General features: G+C 40.9%; 1 protein-coding gene across 1 annotated transcript in view; it reads left to right on the top strand.

The window, feature by feature from the left end:
• GAB2 (GRB2 associated binding protein 2) overlaps positions 1 to 24984 on the top strand; it is a 240619-nt gene that overhangs the window by 134387 nt on the left and 81248 nt on the right. Inside the window, exon 2 of the mRNA XM_044668186.1 lies at positions 22186 to 22469. Coding sequence (XP_044524121.1) covers positions 22186 to 22469 — 284 coding nt within the window. The remainder of the gene's footprint in view (positions 1 to 22185; positions 22470 to 24984) is intronic.

Below are 24984 nucleotides of genomic sequence, written 5' to 3'. Positions count from 1 at the left end.
TGAGTGTATGAACCTTGAGATTAGATGTCATGACTAGAGCTAGCCCAAGAGGTAGGGAGAGATTTCTTCTTAGATTTTTCCATCTCTCTTCTTATTGCTATAAATCAAGAAGAGGTTAAAGGCGAGTGCCTTAAGTTTATTGCATGATAGACTAGCCAGGAAGCTGGCCACAGAGTATGGAAGACCCGAGTTCAAGACCCACCCCTGACACATAGTGGTTGAGTGACCTTTTGGTGGTTCGACCTTTCAGTGTCCAAGGCAGCTTTCTAAGACCATAAGTTGCTGAGAAGGTATAGATTTACTTTAGGAGGAAGAATTCTTCACCAGAAGTAGAACTGGTTTAAGAAAAATCATTCACATCTTTTTCTTGCGTTTCAAGGCTTAGTTGATAAATGTTTACTTATTCAGCACTTTCTACACGTCAGGAGCAAAGCCAAGTGCTTGGGATACAAAGAAAAGTAAAAGACATCCCTGCCCTCAAGATGCTCATGATCAAATGGGAGAGACCACCTGCAAACAGCTCTGTGCCAATAAACTCTGTATAGGATAAACCAGAATTAATCAGCAGAGAGATTGGGAAAGGCTTCCTGTAGAAGGTGAGGTTTTAGCTGAACCTTGAAGGGAGCCAAGGAAGCCGGGAGGCAGAGATGGGGATGGAGACATTCCAGGTAGGAGAGCCAGCCAATGAAAGAGCTGGGATTCAGGAGATAAAGTGTCTTGACTAAAGAGCCACAAGGAAACCAGTGTCACTGGATCACACAATATATTGGGGAATGTAGAGGGTGAGCGGTAGGTTAGGAAGAATTTTGAGGGGTAGCTAGGAGGCTCAATGGATAGAATACCAGGTCTGGACAAAGGAGGACCTGGGTTCAAATATGTCTTCAGACTCTTTCTACCTGTGTGACCCTGGGCAAATCACTTAACCCCAACTGCTTAGTCCTTAATGCTCTTCTGCCTTGGAACTGATACTTAGCATTGATTCTGAGACAGAAGGTAAGGCGAGAAGGGACAGAGAGGGAGGGAGAGGGAGGGAGAGGAAAGAAAGTACATTTTATCATTTGGTGTGGAAGAAATAAAACTGGGGGTGGAGGTGGGAGAAGGGACCTGGAAATCCCAAAGAGGGAGACTAAGGACTTCAGAGGCTGGACTCAGCTTTTGGCCCTCTCAGATGGGGATTTCTCCTATTCCTCTCTCTGGGGTGTTCTCCCAGCCTGCTATCCTGTGGCTTGGTTCTTTGATTACACTCTTTCCAAACCTTTGCAAGGGACCATCAACACCTCCACCTGCACTGTAGTGATACCCACTATACAAAGGACCAGATTGAATGTCCTTGAGGGTGTGTACCGGGGGTTTAGGTGCCATGGAGATAGCCTTGGTAGGGTGAGCCAGCAGGGCAAGTTTACTTCCAGTATTTGACCAAAGCTTCACCCAGTGTTTCCGGAGTACCTGATACCAAGTATTCAGTCAGCCTGGGTCACATCCCCTTCCCCCCATCTACTTTGGCCAGCCTTGTCTCTTCTCTGGACACTTCTATCCATATACCTCCATGCCAAGATGTTCAGTTCCATTTAGTAAGAAAGGGGAAGGAGATGGAAAAACAAGCAGAATGACTCTTGCTCTTGTCCTCCAGGGGCTTCTTTTCTTCTGGAGGGAAACAACATTTACAACCATAAGGAAACAGAAAATATATACAAATTAATTTTAGGGAGAAAGCCTTCACGGTTGGGGTTGGGATGGGAATCAGCATAAGCCTCCCATAGGAAATGGCAATTTAGCTGAAACTTGAACGGAAAGGGGAGTTCCAAGAAGAGGGAGAACTCCCCAGGGATGGGAGAAATTTTGTGCAAAGGCATGGAGGTAGAAGATTCAGAGGGCAGCAACTAGGACAGTTAGGTTTGGAACATAATGTGTGAGAAGAAAGGGAGAGAAGAAGGAGAAAAGAAAGAAAGAAGGAAGAGAGAAATGGAGGAAGAAAAATAAATGCATTTATTAAGCACTTTGTATAAGGCACATTGTGCTTTATAAATATTACCTCATTTGAGCCTCATAACAATTCTGTGAGGTAAGTGTTGTATTATTGCTTATTTTATAGTTAATTTGATATTGTTTTAGTTTAAGATACTTTCTTAAAACTAAAATATTATAATTAATTATCTATATCTTTATCATGGCTTTTGTTGTTAGGAAATTGTATCTTCTGTCACTCTAATATGTATTTATTCCTAGGAGGTTAAGGGGCTTAATAAAAGGAAAGAAAGATTTGAGTAACGTACTATAAGAAAGTTTTCAAAGCTTTTTAAAATAAATAATATTTGATGAAAAAATTGATATTGTTTTGACATACGAATTTGAGTGTTTGATATAGTAATTTGATATTGTTGTTCAGTCATATCTGATTCTTTGTGACCCCATTTGGGGAAAAGATACTGGAGTGATTTTCCAGATGAGGAAACTGAGGCAAACAGCATTAAGTAACTCGTCCAGGGTCACACAGCTAGTGTCTGAGGTCAGATCTGAACTCAAGTTCTATGCCTAGGGCTCTATGAGAAAGGGATAAGCATCTCTACAGAGCTGACACTGGGCTAATTAATCATTTTACCAATATTATCTCATTTAATGCTCACAACAACCCTGTACGGCAGCTACTATTATTATCCCTACTTTACAGATAAAGATACTGAGACAGAGGTTAAGTGACTTTTCTGTAGTCCTATGAATAGTTAACAGCAGAGCATGGAATCAGAGGTTGACCGCCACCCCATTTGACCCCATTGCCTTCCCCTTGGAGTTGAAAGAGACCTCCAACATTACCTCCTTCAGTCCCTACCCAACCACAAATCACTTCTGCAGAATTTCAGACGGATTCTGCCCCAGCAACTGAGTGCCAGACAGCCCATTCCACATAGAAAGGGACTTATTAAATGCTTGTCGAATGGATGAATGAATGACATCAAAGCGGCAAGATGGTGAGCAAGAATCCGTGGAAGGGGGTATCTGATGACAGAATGTCTTTGCCTTCCACAGGAGAAAACCGCTTAGCCACCCTCTGAGCCTTGTGTAGATGGCTTTTCTGATCATTGCTCCTTAATACAAAGCTCCCATTCCCATTGCACTGTTGCCTTTCTTCAGTAATTTCCATCCACAAGGGCAGCCACCTAGGCAAGGGCTCCTCCCACTGAATTCCCTCTATGATATTGGCTCAGACTCCTCTAGCACCCACAGGGCTCTCATGAACCCATTTGTCATTTTTCTTTTTTTTTTTTTTTCTTTTTTTTTTTTTTGTCATGGGGAAGTGGGTTAGGTAATTCGACTAATGGCTTTTGGGAGCTGTTGGGGTCTGCTGAGTCCCTGTAAGAAGGGTCATCTTGGTCAGAAAGGAATTAATCTGAGGTGATTCACTTAATATAATTTCCTGGCTGTGACCTTCTTCTCTCCTCTCCTTCTTCTCCTTTCCCTTCTTTCATCTTCCTTTTTATGGACCAGGAGAGCCAAACAGGGGATAGTAAAAGAGAAGCCAAGGACAAGAAATTAGTTCCAGATTTAGAATTAGAAAGGAATCTTGCAGGTCTTTTAGGCCAAATTTTGCATTTTCAAATGAGAACACAAGGTTATCCAGCAAGGGGAAACAGTTACCCAAGGTTATATAGGTTATAATGGTCAAGATTTGAACCAGAGTCCTCTAATTCTCTCTCCAGTGATGGTTTTTTAAAAAAAGCATTTATTACTAATTACGTTATAAAAAATTTCCATACAAATTTTCCTAAGTTATATGACTGGACTTATTTCCGTCCCTCTTTTCCCATCCCCCTCCCAGTGCTGGCAGGCAATTCAATCTGGGTTATATGTGTACTATCATGTATAACATAGTTCCATGTTGTTCATTTTTATAAGTTAATAATCTTATAAAAACCAAACTCCAAAACATAAGCCCAAATAAATAATGAAAAAATTGTATACATTCATCTGAATTCTGACTCCCAACTGTTCTTTCTCTGGAGATGGATAGCATTCTTTGCCCTAAGTCCCAAAGAATCATTATATTGCCAATAATAGCTAAGCCTATCACAGTTAATCATTCTACAATATTGCTGTTACTGTTTTCCTGGTTCTGCTTATTTCATCCTGCATCAGTTCATGTAAGTCTTTCTAGCTCTTTTTGAAATCATCCTGTTCATCATTCCTTATCACCATCAGACACCACGATTTGTTCAGCCATTCCCCAATCGATGGACATTCTCTTAATTTCCAGTGATGTTTTCATTACAATTTTCTACAATAGCTTATACATCCCTAGCATTTTAAAGTTTACAATGCATTTTTGCTTATAGCAATTCTGTAAGATAGATAGTACAAGGAGGATTATTATCTCCATTTTACAAATGAGGAAATTTAAGTGGCAGAACTAGTTCTCTAATCCTACCTTATGTGAAATTCCTGATAACTTACCAGTAGAGAGGCCCTTCATGCAGTGTCCCCTGTTCCTTTGTAAAAAGCAATAGAGATTTTTTATATGTTACCCTCATGACAGACCACACACTGTATTAGAACACTTGTTACTCTTACCAGAATATATTTTAAAATAGTTTATTTTTATGTCACCTACCTTTTCAAATATATCTTTTCTTTCTCCCCTGCCTGATGAAAAAGATACAAAAGAATAAAAAAGCAGAGAATGAAGCAATTTAGGAAGACTAATCAATTCATCAAGCAAGTCTGATAGTCTACAATTTTTCATTTTCATAATTTCCCATGGTTGAGGCAAGTGGGGTACAAATACAAAGAATACTGAATTTGGAGTCATCCAACTTGAAACCAAATCCTGTCTCTGCCACTTATTACTTTTGTGACACTCAGCAAGTCATCTAATCTCCCCTGGGCCTCAGTTCCCTAATCTGGAAACAGCTGAAATTTATAGAGTGCTTTTAGATTTGCAGAGTGCTTAACAAATTTATTGCTGTATTTGAGCTCCAAAATGAAATGGTTGGATTCATGACCTTTAAGATCACTTTCAAGCTCTCAATCAATAATCCTGTGAACCTCCTCAAAGAAGCAGGGAGGTCATATGTTCTACCCTCTTCTATGGGTCAGAGCTTGAAATTTATTATTAGAGTATTCAGTTTCTTTTTTCGTTGGTTTTTGGTTTTGTTCTTTATATGCTCATGGTTGTAATTAGGCTATGGGTTTTTGTGGTTCTGCTTACTTTACTTTGCATCAGTTCATGTAAGTTTTTCCAATGCTTTTCTTCTTTCTCCTTTTAAATTTTACTTCATTTTCCAAATAATATTATTTTTTCTTTCCAATCTCCCAACTTAAAAGGAAAAAGAATAACAAGCCCCTTGTAAACTAATATGCACAAGCATAAACAACAACTTCCCACAAAGACCAGGTAGTCCCAAAATTTGACATTTATTCAGCATCTTGACTCTGTTCTGTGTCAGAAAGTGGGGTGACATGCTTCATCATTAGTTCTGAAATCATGGCTATTCCTCTGTAGTCTTCATATTTATTATCTTTTCATTGAGCAATAATATTGATTATATATAAATTATATACTATGTTAAATAATTCTGTTCTATCCTATAATCTATATTCTATTCCATATATTTATAATAATATTTATTTTTCAAACCCTTACCTTCTTTCTTAGAATTGATACCAAGTATCAGTTCCAATGCAAACCAAAGAGTGATAAAGGCTAGGCAACTGGAGTTGTGACACCCTAGGTCACACGGCCAGGAAGTATAAAAGGTCAGATTTGAACCCAGGACCTCTTGTCTCCAGTCTCTCTCTATCCACTGAACCATCTAGCTTCCCCAAACAATAATATTTATTAGATTCATTACATGATATCTACATTTATGTGCCACTATTTGTTTAGCCATCACCTAGGCTAAAGGCACAGAGTGTTTATTAAATCATAGAATCACTGGAGGTCAGAGCAAGAAATTGGATTTGAGACACCATCTAGTCTAAACCTCACCACCCTTACCTCTATTGGACAGAGAAAGAAAAGGAAATCTGAAGTCCAGAGAGAACTCAACCGCCCAAAGTGATACTGGTAGGTTAAGTAGAATCCAAGTATTAGTATTAGTTCATTGTTAATGGAATTAAACAGGACTGTAGAAATGGAGAGCTGGGAGAGATCTTGAAATGGCAGAGCTGGACACAGCCTTAGGGATAATCTAAGCCAGTCTCACTTGGTTGCAGATAGGAAAACTGCCAGATGTGTGACTGGGTCATTGTGTCCACACAGTCCTTGCTCCTTAGGAATTTTGAGACATTGTTGTTTAGTCATTTTAGTCATGTCCAACTATTCATGACCCCATTTGGGATTGTCTTGGCAGAGATGCTGGAGTGGTTTGTCACTTCATTTGACAGATGAGGAAACTGAGGCCAACAGGGTTAAATGACTTGCCCAGAGTCCCACAGCTAATAAGTTTCTGAGACCACATTTGAATTCAGATCTTCTTGACTCTGGGCTGATGAGCTGTCCATTGCAGCACCTAGTTGTCTATAGGAATTTGTCATCTAAAATAAATAACCTAATCTATGTAAAATATAGCCAAGCTGAAGAGCAGAAATGCCTCCCTCTGTCAGTCCCAGGATCACTAACTAACCAAAGTTCTTAGAATCTAGACTCTGGACTGTTAGAACTGGAAAGGGACTTTGGAGGCCCACCTAGTCTACTCCAGCCCCCTCATTTCACTGAGGCCCACAGAGGTGGAGGTCGCATACCAAAGTGGTGACTAGACCTGGACTCTCCTGAATCTCAGCACAATGAACTTGGCTCCATTCCAGACTCCTTTACCGAGAGAGAAGAACGTGGCCTGGGGAGATACGGTTCCCTATCTACATGGCAATATTCTGTTGGGAAATGTCCTCCAACATTCCTGACTCCCATGACAGACGGACCTCAGGACAGATAGGACATATATGCCAGGAATGCATGCATACTTTGAACCACATGTAAGTAGTCACTGGTACAAAGTGCGATGAATCTCCATGGGGAAGTGCACCCTACAACTTAGTCTGGGCCCCTATCACCTCTTGTTTGTCAGAGCTTTTAGAACTGCCTTGTAATGGGTTTGTTTGCATCCAACATCTTTCCCCTCCCAGGTCCTCCACTGAGCTGCCCAGTTGACATTCCAGGAGCCACATGACTCCAGCTGCTCAAAAAGCTTTGGTGGCTCTCCATTGCCTCCAAGATAAAATACCAGCTCCTCTCTGTGGCATTTAAAGGCTTTCACAATCTGATTCCAAGCTGGGTTTTTAGGCTCATAATGTATTATTCCTCACTCACTCTGTACTGTTAGCTTACATGCAGTTCCTAGAAAGTGACATGACATGCCTTTCTCCCCCTTTACCTCTGCCTAGGCTATCCCCCACCATTCTCTCCCTCATTCCTCCCCTGTTAATTGACTTGTACAAAAGACTTCCAGAATTTCCACGAAATGATAAACTGGAAATGGCAAACCACTCCAGCATCTCTGCCAAGAAAATCCCAAATGGAGTCATGAAGAGTCAGACAATAAAATAATTGAACAACGATGATGACGAAACAAATTCCCAAGAGGCACAGATTATATGGACATAAAGACACAGCCCTATATCCTGCCATTTTCCCAATCTCAATAATTTGAGACTGGCTTAAATTATCTCTAAGGTTGTGTCCAGCTCTACCATTTTAAGATCTCTCCCAGCTTTCCTGACAAATGGAAACCCATAACTGCTAAGGGTTTGTTGAGCATCTTAAAGGCTTTGAAGCTTCAGTCTGCTCTCAGATGCTTTGGGTCTAGAGATCTGGAAGCTACAACCACTTCCCTTGCATCCTAATGGAAGGGGCTTAGCACTAGAGGCAAGGCAGCCATTGGCTTTTGCCACGTTATTCCTTCCAGGTGTTTCTTATTCTTTTCTGTGTCACTCTCTTATTCCCCCTTTAATTAGTTCTGTCTCCTCCCCATCTTCCCCCTCTATCTCCTCTGAACTTCAGTCATCCCTAATAATAGACTGTTAGAGCTGGAAGGGATATTAGAACACAGAGTGTAGAGTATTAGGCTATAGAACATCTAGTTCCCTCATGGTAGTAGGGGCTGCTTGTAATGAAGAGATCGAGATCCTAGTGTTGTTTGCTCTGAAATTCAGCCCTGGCACATTCAGTTTTTGTCAGGTCCAACTCTTTTGTGATCTATTTTGGGTTTTCTTGGCAAATATATTGGAATGGTTTGCCATTTGCTTCTCCAGCATATTTTACTAATGAGGAAACTGAAGCAAACAAGGTTAAGTGACTTGCCCAGCATCACACAGCTAGTGTCTGAGGCCACATGTGAGCTCACAAAGATGGGTCTTCCTGATTCCAAGTCTAGTGTTCTATCCACTGTGCCACTTAGCTGTGGAGCTAACCTGGAATTGACTCCTGCTCTCTACCCCGACCCCTTTAGTTCAGCTTATTTATTATCCAATCGATTCATGCTCAGGGCAGTATCCATGGGAGCCCCATTGTTCCCCAAAATGTTATCTTCTTGGTCACACATATACTGTGTTAGTGAGCAGAACTTTGGATTGGGACTTAAGGGATCTGGCTTGGAGTCTTTGTCCAACCATCTATTCATTCCTAGGGCAAGAGATGCTCCCCTCTCTTGACCTCTATTACTTCCTCCTTTAAAATGAAGGGACTGAAAATTAAAAATTTAATTAAAATTTAAAATGTTTAAATAAATTAAAAATTTTTAATTAAAATTTTTAAAATTTTAAATTAAATTAAAAATTAAAGTTAAAATAAAAAAAAGAAGGGGCTGGCTGGACTAGATCTGAAAAGTTCCTACACACTCCGAACCGAGAGTCCTGCACATTTTGTGAGAGGTTGCTGCTGAGAAAATGGACTGATAAAATCGAGGCCTTTGGCTGCAAGTTTTATTATGCCCCAATATGTGACATGTTGGTTGGAGATGGGAAAAACTGCCCTTAAAAAAAAAATATTGGTGTGACTGATAAGAATACAGCTGTGGCCACCATTACATAGGAGAGCCACATTCCAAGTAGGGAGCAGAGGTAGATCTCCCCGAGTTCCCTGGGAGCACTAAATGTGCTTGAAATACCTGATTGGCTATATAGAATATATTGAAATAACTTAGGTATGCACATCATAATCATCATTGCTTTTTGTTGTCCCAATAATATATGTGATTAGAAAGGGCTGGAATCTATTCTGAGCCCCAAGCAGCATGGTTGAGAAGTCCCTAGTAAGGGCACATTAATGAGAAGAAGGGAAATCTGTCTTTTCTAGTGAGTAGCTCTCCGGGGCTAATGAGGCTCCTCAGTATAAGGAAAGAACTCTGGACCTGAAGTCAGAGAGCCTGGCCTTGAATACTGATGCCATCACTAACTCACCACCACGATGTGACTGCGGGCAAACTAATACTGATGAGGGAACAAGTGTTTATTCAGCACCTACAAAATACCAGCCACTGTACTGAGTGTTTGACAAAGATGATCTCAGTTGATCTCCCCTGAAAGGGTTGGTGCCATTACTGAAACTGAGGCAGCCAGATGGGACGTGGTTGGCTCAGGATGTCTCAACTAGGGTAGGATTAAATTTGTGGCTCAGGATGTCTCAACTAGGTTAGGCTTAAATTTGGGTCTTTTGGACCCTAGGCCTGGGGCTCAAACCACTGTACCACCTAGCTAAGTAAAATGGAAAAAGTAACTCTGCCCCTCTCTACCTTGTAGAGTTGTTGAGGAGAAAATAATTGGTAAACCCTTTGCATGTTGTAAAAATGTGATTTGTAGCATAATACATTATTGTAATAACTGTGGTAGTATTGGTAAAGAGCTTTGGAGTATGCATACATATACATGCATGCTAGCTATCGCTATGATTTATGTAATGCTTTCTCTTTCATAAAGAATTTTTTCCATAATAGTCCTGCGAGATAGGTGCTATGGTGCCTGGCTGCATATGTCGATGGCATGCACAGAGCTGAACCATCACATAGCCAACACACAGAAGATAGGGTCAACATCTGAAAAGATTTTGTCAGGTTAAAATGGTGGACCCTCTAGGTACTCACAGCCTAATAAGGAGAATACTATCTATGCAGAATTAAGCATAGTATATCATAAAATAATAGTTGCAGTAAAGAGATCTAGATTAATAGAACAATTTGAGGTAGCATGGAGTCTTTTGCAGCTGGGAGGGTCAGAAAAAGCTTCAGCATCACCATTGTTAATCATAACCCACCTCTCTATAGACCAGTGGTTCCCAAACTTTTTTGGCCTACTGCCCCTTTTCCAGAAAAAAACATGACTTAGTGCCCCTGGAAATTATTTTTTTTTATTTTGATAGCAATTAATAGGAAAGATAAATGCACCTGTGGCCATCACCACTCCCCTGGATCACTGCAGCACCCACCAGGGGGCAGTGGCGCCCACTTTGGGAATCACTGGTATAGAACTATAAGTTCAACAACCAGGAGAGGAAAGTAGTGTAAATATTAGCTTCATTTTGAAGCTCAGGGAAATTGATTTCCTTGGTCGCATGGCTTGAAAGTATCTGAACCATGATTTGGTTCTCAAGTCCAGTACTTTAAAAAATGTATACATACCTATTATATGCATTCTTTTTTTTTTTAACTTCACCTTCTGTCTTAGAACCAATAATGTGTATTGGTTCCAAGGCAGAAAAGTGGTAAGGGCTAGGCAGTAGAGGAGATTAAATAATTTGCCATGGGTCACACAGCTAGGAAGTGTCTGAGGCTAGATTTGAACCCAAGACTTCCCATTTCTATGCCTGGCTCTCTATCCACTGAGCCACCTAGGTGCCCCTCATATGCATGCTTCTTTTTTTTACATTTCTATCACTTCCCAAAGACTCTTCCTCTCCCAGCTTCCCATCAAAGGATCCTTACCATCATTACCTTCCACCAATGAACCTTTGTCATCATTGCCTCCCACCAAAGGACTCCTGCCATCATTGCCTCCCACCATCTTGCCATTTTTCCCATGTCCTCTTTGCTCTGAAAGCTGAATTAACAATAATCACAATCTCTGTAGGGGAGGTTTATAAAACAGATGTAACACTTGGAACAAATAAGTACAGTCCAGTCAAATAGACCAGCACATTGACTGAGTCAGACAACATCTGTCTCACTCCATACCCTTAGTTCACCTCTTCTTTACCAAGAGGAGAGAGACCTATTGAAAAGGGAAGTTGAGAAGGGGCAAGTTTAGATGGGGAAATCATAAATTCAGTTTTAAACATATTTTCTCTGCTGCATTAGATTGTGAGCTCCTTGAGAACAGGAACTGTCTTTTAGTGGTTGGTTTTTTTTTTGTATCCCCAGCCCTTAGCACAGTAATTGGCACATAGTAGGTGCTTAATGAATGTTTATTTACTGATATGTAGACATGCTAGTGCTTCATTCAGGTAGGGATACACAGTAGACATTCAAAAGTGTTGGAGGCAGACTCAGAGAATCTCAAGAGCTTTAAGGGTTTTTAGAAATGTAGGCCAATGCAAACCAGAGCAAAACAAAAACAAAAACAAAAAACCTCTCTCTAAGCTTTTTTGATGATTGATCATCCTTTTGGTTGAAGTCCATACTTTAGGAGTTCATAAGAAGGAATGTCGCTGTGGGTTGGAGTAATTAAATACAGCTTCTCTGTTACATAGCTAGCCCCTGTGTCAAACATCAGCCACCCAGATAAAAGAAGCCCTCCTCCCCCTGACGTGTAACAATACCGTGATCCCCACCAGGCTGTGATACATGTTCTATATCATGTCATCAAGAAACAAAATATTGGCTTGGAAATGGGCATACATGGAATAGCAAGGACCCCCAAACCATGGGAAATGAAGGGGTTCAGTGAAATCAGAGGTAAGGTCTTCATCAGGCTATAGCCTGGCAGGCACAACCAACCATTTCATGTTCTCTCTCTTATGGGGGAGGAGACATATCTAGTGCTTGTTTGGGTGTTTAATGCAAAATATGCATTAAAGATTCCCAGAAAGTTCCACACACCTGAACTAGGCATCACAGGGAGTCCCTTCCTTCTTGCTGTAACATTCTTCTAAGGTCCCTTTGAGCATTAAAGTCTGTGGAATCAAATCCTGCCTCATAGACGTGCCTATAGCATGATTTTGGGGGCAAATCACTTAACATCACTTAACTTCTGTTTGTCTCAGTTTCCTCATTTGTAAAATGGGGATAACAATAATGTTACTATACAGATTACATGAGAGAATGTATATAAGTGTTTTTCAAACCTTAAAGCTTTATATAAATGCTATCAATTCTCATTAGTAATAATATTATCCTTCCAGCTTAGAATCAATGCTGTGTATTGGTTCTGAGACAGAAGAGGGATAAGGGCTAGGCAATGGGGGTGTTAAATAACTTGCCCAGGGTTGCATAGCTAGGAAATATCTGAGATCAGATTTGAACCCAGGACCTCCCACCTCTGTATCCCCATAGCCACCTAGCTGCCCTCTAGTAATAGTAATAAGTTTATTGCTCTTAGCATTTGGTTCATAATTCTCCTGCTCATTGAATTCATTATTCCTTAGCCTTTAGTAAAAATGTCAGGGTGAGGGGACGGGTATCCCTGTTGGAAGTAGGACAGCTTACTTTATATGTCTTCTGATGACAGAATTAAGTGTGCCATGGGGAGGGAAAAGGTCTAAATGGAACTCAGGAGCTGTGCTCCAACTGCCATTAACTCACATTGGCCGAGTCACTACTCTTGTGCTCCTTCAACTATAAAAGAAGTTGGACATATTTCTCCCAGCTCAGATAATTCAATATAGCTTTGCTATTCCACAGTCCACCAGCCTATTTGTTTCATAAAATAGTTTATCTTGTACAAATTTATGATTCTTATCATAAATATGAAATCCCCTGTTTAAAGTCCTACATAGCCTGGCTCCTTCCTGCCTTTCTAGCCTTTCTCTCCTCATCCCCCTCCTAGTATTCTACTGATCTGGGAATTTCTCACACGTGACAGTTCCCATCGGGGGCAATTTCACTGGCTATCCCTCATGCCAAGAACTTTGTCTCTTGTCATCTCTACCTCCTGGTTTCCATCGAGTCCTAAGTAAAGTCTCCTGTTCTCCAAGCAGCCTTTCCTAGTGTCCCTCAATGGTCTTGCTTTCCCTCTGAGATGATTTCCAACTTATCCCATGTATGTTTTTGTTTACACTTACGTGTTGCCTCCTCTATTAGATTGTGAACCTCTTGAGGTCAAGGACTGTTTTTTTTTTAATATCTTTATCTTACTTTGTATCTCTAACACTTAGCATAGTGCCTGGCACATAATGATAAATATTTGTTGATATGCCTTCCCACCTGAATTTGTGCTCGTCAAGTCTGGGGCATTGCTATTTAGAGGGCAAGCTGTTTGTTATGTGCCAAGGACCCAAATCAAAGCAGAAGCCCTTACATAAACAATTCCCTTTCAGACTAAAAAGTGAAACAGAAGCCCCATGTCTAGGATGGCTAATTATCTCTCCTTGCTTAACAGGCATTACTGGGCAGAGGTGGAAAATCCCAGCATTAGGAGTGGTGGGGTGGTGGTGAACATTTATTGTAGCGCCAAGGCCCTCTCCACTTGCCTGGAATGCTCCCACCTTCTGGCCCAGCTATCCTCCCTTTCCTTCCCCTCTCTTCTCCTCCCTTCCTAGCTGGCACATTATACCGTGCCCTCTCCTCCCTGGCCAGTGCACACCTCATTGGGCAGCGAATGAGCACAGAACTAGGAGGAGGGCTAGGGTGCGGTGACTGAGTAGAACATTATTTCTACCTCCCTTCCCTGATTTTTCTTTGTAAGCCTTTTCACATATGTCATTTCTTATTTTTTACACTCTCCCTCCCTCCTTGCCCCCTGTGTACAAGGCTATGGCAAGGCCTGATTAAGTTTGATTCAATAAAAAAAGGACAGATTGGCTACCTGAGTTTGATTCCTGGCTCTTAATGTTTGTTTGGTGTATGACCTTGGACTTATTCCTTTTCTGAACCTCAGTTTCCTCCAGTTAGACAAGTTGTGCTCTAAAGACCGTTCAGGGCTCCAAAATATAGTATTTAAGAATTATTTGTTATACAATTTTAAATAAATCCTTAATTTCTTACATAAAATATGAGCTAAAATTATTTGCATAGATTTTTTGAAAAGTGAAAGGAATAGCAATATTTTTTTGAAAAAAAGACGGATTATATAGGATTCAGAATTAGAAGGAACCTTAGAGATAATTTAGTCCAACATTTCATAGAAGACAAAACTAGCTTGCTTTGAAGATCACACATCTCATTAAATAACTGGACTGAGATTAGAATCTAGAACAGACTCATAAATTTGGAAGGAACCTAAGAATCCAGTTCAACTAGCCCATACCTGAACAGAATAACACTCTATGTAGTACAGAGAGGGGGGACATAGCAGTTTTTGGTAGGCTTTGGCTGAGTTCTAAGGTCAGTTAGGAGTTTAGAATCTTGGAAGGAAGTTTCAGTTGGACCTGGGACCTCGTGGAGAGAACCAGGGCCAGCTGAGCTCCTGTTTCTCCTTTCTGAAGATTGAAACTTAGCCTAGCTTTGGAGTGTTTTGAGATTTGTTAATTTAGATAAACTCTTTTGAATCTTCATACCCTATCTCATTTCCTTCCTTCCTTTCCCTTACCTAAATGTCTGATAGGAGTGAATAAGGAGATTGAAATCAGAGAGTAGTTTCAAATCTGTGAGAGTTCAGCTCTACTCTTGCAGTACTTTATCTAGAGAGGTTTGGTAGCCATCATCATAATCCCTTTTGATTTCAAAATCACCTTGAGAGCTGAGTCAAGGCAGGACCTTGCTCAAACTCCATCCTGCTTCCCTTCCCCCACCTGAGGTTTCTTTAAGCAACTGTTAGGGCTTCCTTTAATCCTTTCACCTGACAATTTAACTCTTTAAGCAACTGTTAGGGCTTCCTTTAATCCTTTCGCCTGACAATTTAACCAATAAACCCCTTTTGTGTTTAAAACAGACCTTTTAGTTACTTTGTCAGTTAATTAGTAAGAAAGGGAAGAAGAGGAATAGAACCAACATACTCTGGGCTTGAAGGGAAGCTGGGGTATCCATCTTGAAGGAAGGTGTAACTTCAAAACAAGTCCTTTCCTGTGAAATTAACTAAAGCCTGTAGTTAATTTCAATCAGTCTATTTCCCTTCAGTTTGTCTTTAGTCTAAATCCTAGTTTGTATACTGCTGCTGATTGCCTGTTTAGATTAATTCCTCCTCTCCCTGGAAAATCTTTGTTACCTCAGTGTTATACTCCCTGACTTCAGTCTCATACTATATCCTGAATCTCACTATTACATCCTACCTGCAACCCATATTACCTACCTAGCAAATCCCTGACAACCTCCCTTCCAAATCCCCTATAACATAACATCTTTCCTAAAATTCCCTTATAACATCTATAACTAATCTGACCAATGGTCATCCAACCTTAAAGAACTCTTGTGATCAGGAATCCTCTCCTTTTTTTAGCAGCCTGTTCTACCTGTTTGCTTGCTGTTGTTGTTTTAAACCCTTTCCTTCCATATTAGAATCAATACTGTTGATTGGTTGAAGAGTGATAAGGGATAGGTAATGGAGGTTAAGTGACTTGCCCAGGTTCACACAGCTAGGAAGTATCTGAGGTCAGATTTGAATCCATGACCTTTTGCCTCTAGACCTGGCTCTCAATCTACTGAGCCACCTAGCCGCACCTAGCCTGTTCTACTTGTAGACAATTTAATAGATTTTGGATTCTAGAGCAAGAATGGCTCGTTTTGTTCAAACCCCTTGTTTTATTTATTTTTAATTTTTTAATTGACTTCAATTTTTAAAAATGTATTAATTTTTTTCTGATTAACAAATTAGTTTTCTTTCCCTCCTTCTTATGTCCCCTAACTCCCACCATTAAAAAGGAGATAGAAAAACTGAGCAGCTGGTGATATATATGCATAGTCAAGCAAACCGAACCTTCACACTAGCCACATTCAAAAAATATTTTTTATTCTGTTACCCAAATGTTTGGTGAAATCATTTTCCTTCTCTGGAATTTAGTTTCCTCATCAGTAAAATGAATGATTTGAACCAGATGATTACCAAGATCCCTTTCATTTTTATCTTTGTATTCCTAGCACTTGGGCTGGTGTCTGGCATATAGTAGGTGCTTAAGAAATGTGTGTTGATTGACTTGTAGCTCTAAATTGTAAATATTTTGGGTCTTGTGGATTCTTTTTATGGTAGCAGTTCTTTTCCCCCCTGGTGCCAAGACCCACACCCACCTTTTCAGCCAGGGTTTCCTGTGGCTGGCACTGTGGGGCAAATTTCCAAAGCCCATGCTCAGTGACTTTTGGGTCATTCTGTTGATTTTTTTTCCCTCTTGGTAAGAGGGCTGATTTCCCGAAAGTAAAGTTCTTTAGAAATCCTTGCAATAGTGATGCAAGGAGACCTGGACTTTGAGTCAGGAGGCCTTGCTTAAAATGCCAGTTTTGCTCTTTACCATGTGTCCTTTGGCCCAAAACTTCACATCTCTGGGGTTCAGTTTCCCCCTGTGAAAATGAGTAGGTTAGACTGGATGATCTCAGTCAGCGTTGTCCAGGTTCAGTTCTTTTAAATTACCATAATGATCTCTATCTATCCAGAGAAGCGTTATTTATCCCTCCCATCCCATTATTCCCTATCCATGATAGTCCAGTCCCCAGATGAGTGGGGAAAGGAAGGAAGACAGGGAGAGTTGTGAGAAATCACTTTAAAGTTCAGTTTAATATACTCGTGCCCAAACACAGAGGCACATAATAAAGATGGCGAGAAATTTGAGATACCGATGGTTCTGTGAAAGTTATAGGGGCAAGAGACAGCTGGCTGACTTCAACCATGATCATGCAAGTTAGCCATTCTCTAAATGGGGAGACCTCACGGAGGCAGAAGGGTATAATGTTAAGAACTCCAGATTTTACGGTCATTGTGCAGATTTGAATCCCAGCTCTGCAGCTCACTCTGAAGTCTGAGCTGGGTCGTTTCATCTCTCTGATCTTCAGTTCCCTCTTCTTTAAAATGGCAAGAATAATCCTTGGGTTCCCCACTTCACAAAGCATAGAAGAGGACCAAATCAAATAAGGCAATGGATAAAAGGCACTTTGGAAATCAGAAAATATATTATATATGGGAACTGAGTTGATCTTGTAGGAAACAGGATTCTCTTTTTCATTCTCATATTGGACCAATTCTTTTTTATCCCAGACATGTGAGAGTCAGCCATTTTTTCCACTATGAGAGTGAAGCCAGAGATCATAGTATCATCCTGAGGTCTTTCAGATTTACATGGAAGGCTGATCCCTCAAAAGAACACTCTGGTCTTGCACCTTTCATCTAAGATCTGATACCCTTTACAATCAGAATAATAGCTCACATTTCTTTTGTTCCAGTAAAATGAACAAAGAGTTGGGTATGAGCTGGAGGATTTTCTTTTCTCATCATCCCCCATAAAGATCTCTGGATTTAGAGATATACTTGGGTTTTTGAATATATTCACTTACTTTGTAGTTTCTTGGTGATGGAGAAGCAATGTAACATTGCGGATGGATTCTCTAAGAGTTGACCTGGACCAACCCAGGGGAATTAAGTTTGAGTTCTACCTTAGATACAGGCGGGGAGGACATTTAACTTCTCCCTTGTTCTCAGCAGCTCCCTAAGATGATAAGTTGCAGGAAAAGGGTCAATCATAGGTCCAGTCAGCATCCCTATCCCATGTGGCCATGACAAAGTTATCTCTTAGAACTTCAGTTTCCTAACCTGTAAAATGGGAATGATAATAATATTCTCTTCCTCCCAGAATTATTGAGGAACAATCTTTATAAACCTTCAACATTAGTTAGCATTATAGGTTCCTTTGTTTTTTTCTGGGCCTGTAATTTGCCCGAGATGACACAGCCATTATGTCTCAGAGGCAAGACTTGGACCAGGTGATTCAGACTTCATGATTCCTCCAGTTTTGATAATGAAGATAAAGCGTATAATTTTCTTAATCAAAAATAAAGCCATCTAGAGATATGGTACAATGGATAGTGAACTAGGTTTATGATTAAGAAGATTCATTTTAATGAGTTCAAATCAGGCCTCAGATACTTCCTAGCAACCCTGGGCAAGTCACTTAATTGCCTAGCTCTTATCATTCTTCTGCCTTGGAACCTATATTTGTTATCAATTCTAAGACAGAAAGTAAGGGTTTTAAAATAAATCAATTAATACTTGTTGATTGACGGAACCTATTATTGTGTATCCTTACTGCTCCCCACAGAACTTTATTGTAAAAAGCCATATGGTAAGCTGTCCCATTTGACAAATGGCACTTGTTGCTCCTAACTGACCTCAACAAGCTGTGTGACCTTTCATGAGTCAACTGACTTCTTCATTCCTCAGTTTCTTCATTTGTAAAATGAGAATAATAATCCTCTTTCCTTCCTTCTCAGTGTTATAATGAAAACATCACAAACCTAGAACTGTAGATTTGTGAGCTGCTATTATTCAGTGTGTGTGTGTGTGTGTGTGTGTGTGAGAGAGAGAGAGAGAGAGAGAGAGAGAGAGAGAGAGAGAGAGAACATAAAATGAGCTTTTAGATTCTTAACTATACTGTGTTGGGTAAAGAAAAACATGGCAGGTGGAGAAGGGAGGAGGAAGGGAGGGCTTCAGCAAAGGAGACACAAGAACCTTAGGATCAGAATCAAAACAGCCCCTGTTTGGCTTGGCAAAAGCCCAGCAACAGATCTACAATAAACCATTTATCAGCCTGCTCTGTTGGCTTAGGATAGCCCAGGCCGACAAGCCCTGAGATTATCTATGGCAAACACATTTTTCTCGAGTACCCAGCACCAACATTTGGAAGGTAACTCTTTAAGTGGGGGTGGGGGTTAGCCAGCCACCTAGAGGGAGCATCTGAAAAAGTGCCTCCTGACCATTAGGGAGGTCTGCCTTCTTGTCTCACAATGGTATGTCTGATGATAATAACAACCTTCCCCTGCAGTCTTCTTCTGATGTTCTGTCATGACATGGATGGAACCTTGGGGTCCCCAAATTTATGCTAGTGGAGTATAAACTGTGGCAGGTCCTGCCAATCCAGAAAAAGATTGGGTCTTTGTGTCTTTCCTCTATCCTAGACAGTTTAGGAAGATTTCTCAAAGAGTTGGTCTATGAGGGACTGATATTTTTGACTACAGAAACTCATGAAACTGTTTACTGAAATGTAGAGGAGTTGCAATCTGTATCAGTGGAGAGGAAATCCACAATTGAGACCTTATGGCTCCTTGTTGTATTGAAGCATCATGATCATGATCCTCCTTCCTCTCTCTTCCTCTTCATCCTCCTCTTCCAAAAGAATGTAAGCCTCTTGAGGATAGGAGCTTCTTTGCTTCTGTCTTTGTGTCTCCAACATGGAGCAGAGTGCCCAGCATATAGGAAATATTCAATAAATGCTTGTTTATTGTTTAGGTTAAATTAACAACCAATAACTTACATTTCTACCGTATTTACAGTTTCCAATGCATTTTCTTATCTATGTTCTATTACTGGGTCTTTGGAACTGTCTCCCGTATGAGGCCGAACAAGGATTAGTGTCCTGATTTTATAGATGAGCAAATTGAAGCTTTGAGGGATTAAATGATAGGATGGAGAGACTAGAGGACTTAATTTGAATCCTGGGTTTGCTACTTCATAGTTGTGTGCCTGGAGGCAAGTTATCCTTCTTCATATTCTTCATCTGTAAAATGAAGAGATTGGATTAAATGGCCCCTTCTAGCTTTGAATCCCTCCATACTATGACTAGCCTATAGTCGGGCACATGGCTAAGAAGAGGCAGGATCCTGGAATCTTAGAATTAGAAGAATCCTTAGCAGTCATGGAATCCAGCCCTTATCAGAGAAGAAATCATGTATGTCATAGACTCTCTGACAAATGTTCACATAGCCCCTTCTCAGAGACTTCAAGGATTAAGGACCTCACCAGCCAGCTAGTTAAAGGGGGGAGGAGAAGAAGAAAAGAATCATCAGTTTCTAGCTCTATATTCGTCCAAGCTGGAGAGCTCCTAAAACCCAACTTTTGGAAAAGTAATCTTCCTGGGGCAGCTGGGTAGCTCAATGGATTGAGAGTCGGGCCTAGAGACGGGAGGTCCTAGGTTCAAAGCCGGCCTCAAACACTTCCTAGCTGTGTGACCCTGGGCAAGTCACTTGACCCCCATTGCCCACCCTTACCACTCTTCCACCAAGGAACCAATACACAGAAGTTAAGGGTTTAAAAAAAATTAAAAAAAAAAAAAGAAAGAAAAGTAATCTTCCTTCCCCCTTAATTTTTTTAAGGCTATGTGTGCTATGTGAGCTGTGTCTAAACATATCCTTGAAAACCTTTACATATGTTTTAAAACTCGGGCATCCTGGAAATCCTCATTTTTCAGTCCAAGGAAAGAAAGAGTTTACTGTGTGGAAGGACTAGTTTCAGGAAATATCTTTCCCATCTTAGGGCTTTTAGACTAACTGTGCTATGATTTTGAACCTCTTGGCCTTTGGTATATGTATGAACAAGACTTTGAAATCAAACTAAATTTGGTCAGAGGCTAAGAGAGGCAATGTGGGATGGCAGAAAGCAGAAAGAGCCCTGGATCTAGAGGACCTCAGCTTTTTACTATCATCGGGATCTCCAGCGAGCTATTTCATCTCTGAGCCTCAGTTTCCTTGTTTGTAAAATGAAGGGGTTGAATGTCACTTGGAAGCTTTTCCTAATTTGACACTGTTGGACTAGACGACCTTTGAGAGTTCTAAATCTTTGTGGTATTAAGGTTTTCCATCCTTGACCTTACTTATGGCTTCCTAACACAATTTTCTGTAAAAACCAAGGCCATTCTCTAGGACAAAGGAAACCTCTAATTGTATTTTTCTCTCTGTTGCTACTTAGTTATGTGACCTTCAGCAAATTACCTTTCCCTGAGTCTTAGTTTCCTCCTTATAACATGAATTTTGGGGGCAGCTGGGTAATACAGAGGACAGAGCACCAGACCTGGAGTTGGGAGGACTTGGATTCAAATGTGGCCTTTGATAGTTCCTAGTTGCGTGACCCTGGACAAGTCACCTAATTCTGATTGCCTACTTTGCCTTGCCACTCCTCTGTCTTTGAACTGATACTAAGGCAGATGGAAGCATACTCTTTCTCACTTCATGTATATGTGTGTGTTTTCATTTTTGGATTTTGGTTTTATAGGATTATTCTCTCACAACATGACTAACATAGAAATATGTTTTGCAAGATCCTACATGTGTAACCCAAATCAAGTTGTTTACCATCTCAGGAAGCGGGGAGAGGGAAAGAAGGAAGGGAGGGAGACAATTTAGATATTATAATTCTAGAAAATGTATGTAAAATGTTATTACATATAATTGGGAGAATAAAATATCTGCAAAGAATTGATACTAAGACAGAAGGTAAAGGTTTAAAAAAAAACCAGTTTAGATCAGATGGTTTCTAAAGCCTCTTGGGGAGCTTATAACCAGTCCATCAGCAAGTATTTGTTAAGAATCTACTATGTGAGGGGGCAGCTAGGGATCAGGGAGTAGAAAGCCAGACCTAGAGATGGGAGGTTCTAGGTTCAAATGTGAATTTAGATGCTTTCAAACTTTTCTGTCTAGGAACTAATATTTTGTATTGATTCTAAGATAGAAGGTAAGGGTTTTGAAAAAAAAGAACCTACTATGTGGGGACAGCTTGGTACAGAAAGAAGGACCTGGGTTCAAATCTGGCCTCAGACACTTCCTAGCTGTGTGACACTGGGCAATTCACTTAACCCCAATTGCCCAGCCCTTACAACTCTTCTGTCTTAGAACTTACACTAAGACAAAAAGAAAACAAACCCAAAAATCTAGTAACCTACTATGTGCCAGACACTATGCTAAAGGCTGAAGAATCAGAGAAAAGCAAGAGGCAGTCCCTGTCCTCAAGGAGATCACAGTCTAATGAGGGAGACATCCTTATAAGCAAGTGAAGCTACTTGCCTGAGGGAACCCTCAATTAGTGTTGGAATGGAGGCTGGTATCCGTGTCTTCTGAATCTGTAAGTCTGTATTCTCATTGTGAACTTAAAAATAACGTGTGCGGTTTTCTCTCTCTCTCTCTCCTCTCCTCTGCTGGGGTCTAGGCATGGAAGAAGCGTTGGTTCATTCTTCGGAGTGGAAGGATGAGTGGGGACCCAGATGTGCTGGAGTATTATAAGAACGACCACTCCAAGAAGCCCTTGCGGGTCATCAACCTCAGTTTCTGTGAACAGGTGGATGCAGGCCTAACCTTCAACAAGAAGGAGCTCCAGGACAGTTTTGTGTTCGACATCAAGACCAGCGACCGCACCTTCTACCTGGTGGCTGAGACTGAGGAAGACATGAATAAATGGGTGCACAGCATCTGCCAGATCTGTGGCTTCAACCAGTCTGATGAGAACTCAGGTACTGCTGGGGCAAACGTAATTCTAGAATGATTGGGGAATGTGAGGAAGAGAGGAAAAAGAAACTTAGGGCTAATAGAAATGGCCCTGGGACAAGTCACTATTTTGCTATGATCCATTTAAATGTAATTTTGATTGATTATTGCAAAGGTAGATAAAATAATTCATTTTTTAACAATTAATAAAAGCTTTGGGAGGGTTGTAAAACAGCTCCACTCATTGAAAGTATTGGGGGGAGAGGGTGGAAGCAGCTAGGTTGCTCAGTGGATGGAGAGCCAAGCCCAGAGATGGGAGGTCCTGGGTTCAAATCTGGCCTCAGACACTCCCTAGCTATGTGACTTTGGGCAAGTCACTTGACCCCCATTGCCTAGCCCTTACTGCTCTTCTGCCTTGGAACCAATACATAGTGTTGATTCTAAAAGGGAAAGTAAGGGTTTTTCTTTTTTTAAAAAGTATCTTATCTGCAGTAGCAGACAGGATGATGGGGTTGGTATGGGCTTTATTTTCTTCTTCTGAGGATTTATATTTTGAGAGATGATGATGGTGATGGCGATGATGATGGTGGTGGCAGTGATAATGATGATGATGATGATGATGAAGGAGGTGATGGTTATTGTTATTGGTGGTGGTGGTGGTGATTGTAGTGATTTTTTTTTTAATTCTTACCTTCTGGCTTAGAACAAATATTGTGTATTGATTTCAAGGCACAAGAACTGTAAGGATTAGGCAGTTGAGATGAAATGACTTGCCCAAGGTCACATAGCTAGGAAATATGAGACCAGATTTGAACCTGGGACCTCCAGGCTCTAGGCTAGGCTCTCTCTCTGTTCCAATGACGATGATGACTTTAAATGTTTCCCAAGTCACTGTAATCAAAGAATTCATCCCCTAGTGACCAGTTCTCTGGAAATAAGTATTTCTCCCTATAGATAGACTGGTTTTGAAATGATAGACACATAGAATGTCATGGAGTTTGTATTCAAAGCCTTTCCAGCTGGGTTGGTCTTGCTAGGACCTGCCTTTTTTGGCATAACCTTCAGTAACCCAGTGTAGATTCCATACCATAATGAGCTATCAGAGGTTTGTTTGGGTGATCATTTTGTAGAAATAAAATTTGTAGAAGGCTAATAGTAATAATAGCCATAGTACCACTAAGTCACCTTTTCTCTCACTAGTCCCACAAACTAAGGAGTGCTTGAATTTTTTTAGGGGGAGGGGGAGGAGGAGGAGGAGGAAGGGACCTGGGACTTCACATCTCTGCATCTTAGGCTGGAAGTGCTGGGGATACTCTTGGGCTGATTCCAGTACCGATTGACATAGAAGCTTTAATCTATTCCATTTTTCCAACTTGGACCACTTTACCCCCTCCATAGGCAGCTTGGTATCTCTCCACTCTTGGGACTCACCTTATTGGTGCTAGATTTAATGGGGACACCACTATGGCTCAGGACTCCTCAACTCAAGCTCCAGCCTCTTCTGGTAGTGGGGATTCCAGGTGTGGGGCACCAGGCCTAGCAGAGTGAAATTATTATTTTGCAGACACAAAGGGGATCCCATGACCTCTGAGGCAGGCATAACAAAGAAGGTTAGAAAAGCCTTAGAAAACATTTTTGGAGAAACGTCTGTTTCTTATTTGTAACACAGTCACAGGCACCCAAACAACTTTCGGCTCTGTATGGCTAAGACCTCAGACAGCATTCAGCAGCAGGACCGTACAGGAAGATACCCTGGTAAATACACAGCAGAGGAGACCCGGAGAAGAAGCCACCCAGTAACACCGGCGCTGTCCCTCCCTCCCCCAAGTACCACCTACCCAAAGCCTCATTACTTTGCCATAAAATGGTTTCAATGACTCTTTCTCATCTTCAATCAATAATCAATATTTGTTATTTGAATTTTTGGTTTGGAGTTATTAGTGACTACAGTTGTGGGATTTTCATGACTGCTGTTTCATTTCAGTCATGTTTGACTTTGTGACCCCATTTGGGATTTTCTTGGAGTAGTTTTCCTTTTTTCCCCACCTCTGGCTCATTTTACAGATTAGGAAACTGAGGCAAACAAGGTTAAGTGACTTGCCCAGGTTCACACAGCTAGTAAGGGTCTGAGGCCAGATTTGAACTCAGGAAGAGAAGTCTTTCTGATTCCAGACTCAGTACTCTGGGAGTACCAGCTACCTTCCCTCATGACTGGTAGCATCTGTTGCTTTGTAGAGGAAAAGATAGTCAACAATGTGGTTTGATCATCTCTGTCTTCCATTTCCTCCAAAACAAAACAGAATAAAAACAGAATAAAAACAAACCAACCACAAGTAGCCACGCAGAACTTATTTTTTTTTCCAGCTTAATCTTGAATAATCTAGTACTAGACCTGTCCAGAATATTGGGATATTGACTTAACGACTGCTGGGAAGCTTTCTCCCAGGCTAAGGAGCCCATCATTTCTAAGCTTCTTGAGAGAAACTTAATGCCACCTGGCCTGTTTCCTGATCACTTGTTGGGT

This window comes from Gracilinanus agilis, chromosome 3 (assembly GCF_016433145.1).
Source record: "Gracilinanus agilis isolate LMUSP501 chromosome 3, AgileGrace, whole genome shotgun sequence".
Classification (NCBI taxonomy): domain Eukaryota; kingdom Metazoa; phylum Chordata; class Mammalia; order Didelphimorphia; family Didelphidae; genus Gracilinanus; species Gracilinanus agilis.
Note: the sequence above shows the minus strand (reverse complement) of the source record. Positions and strands in the feature narration are given on the sequence as shown.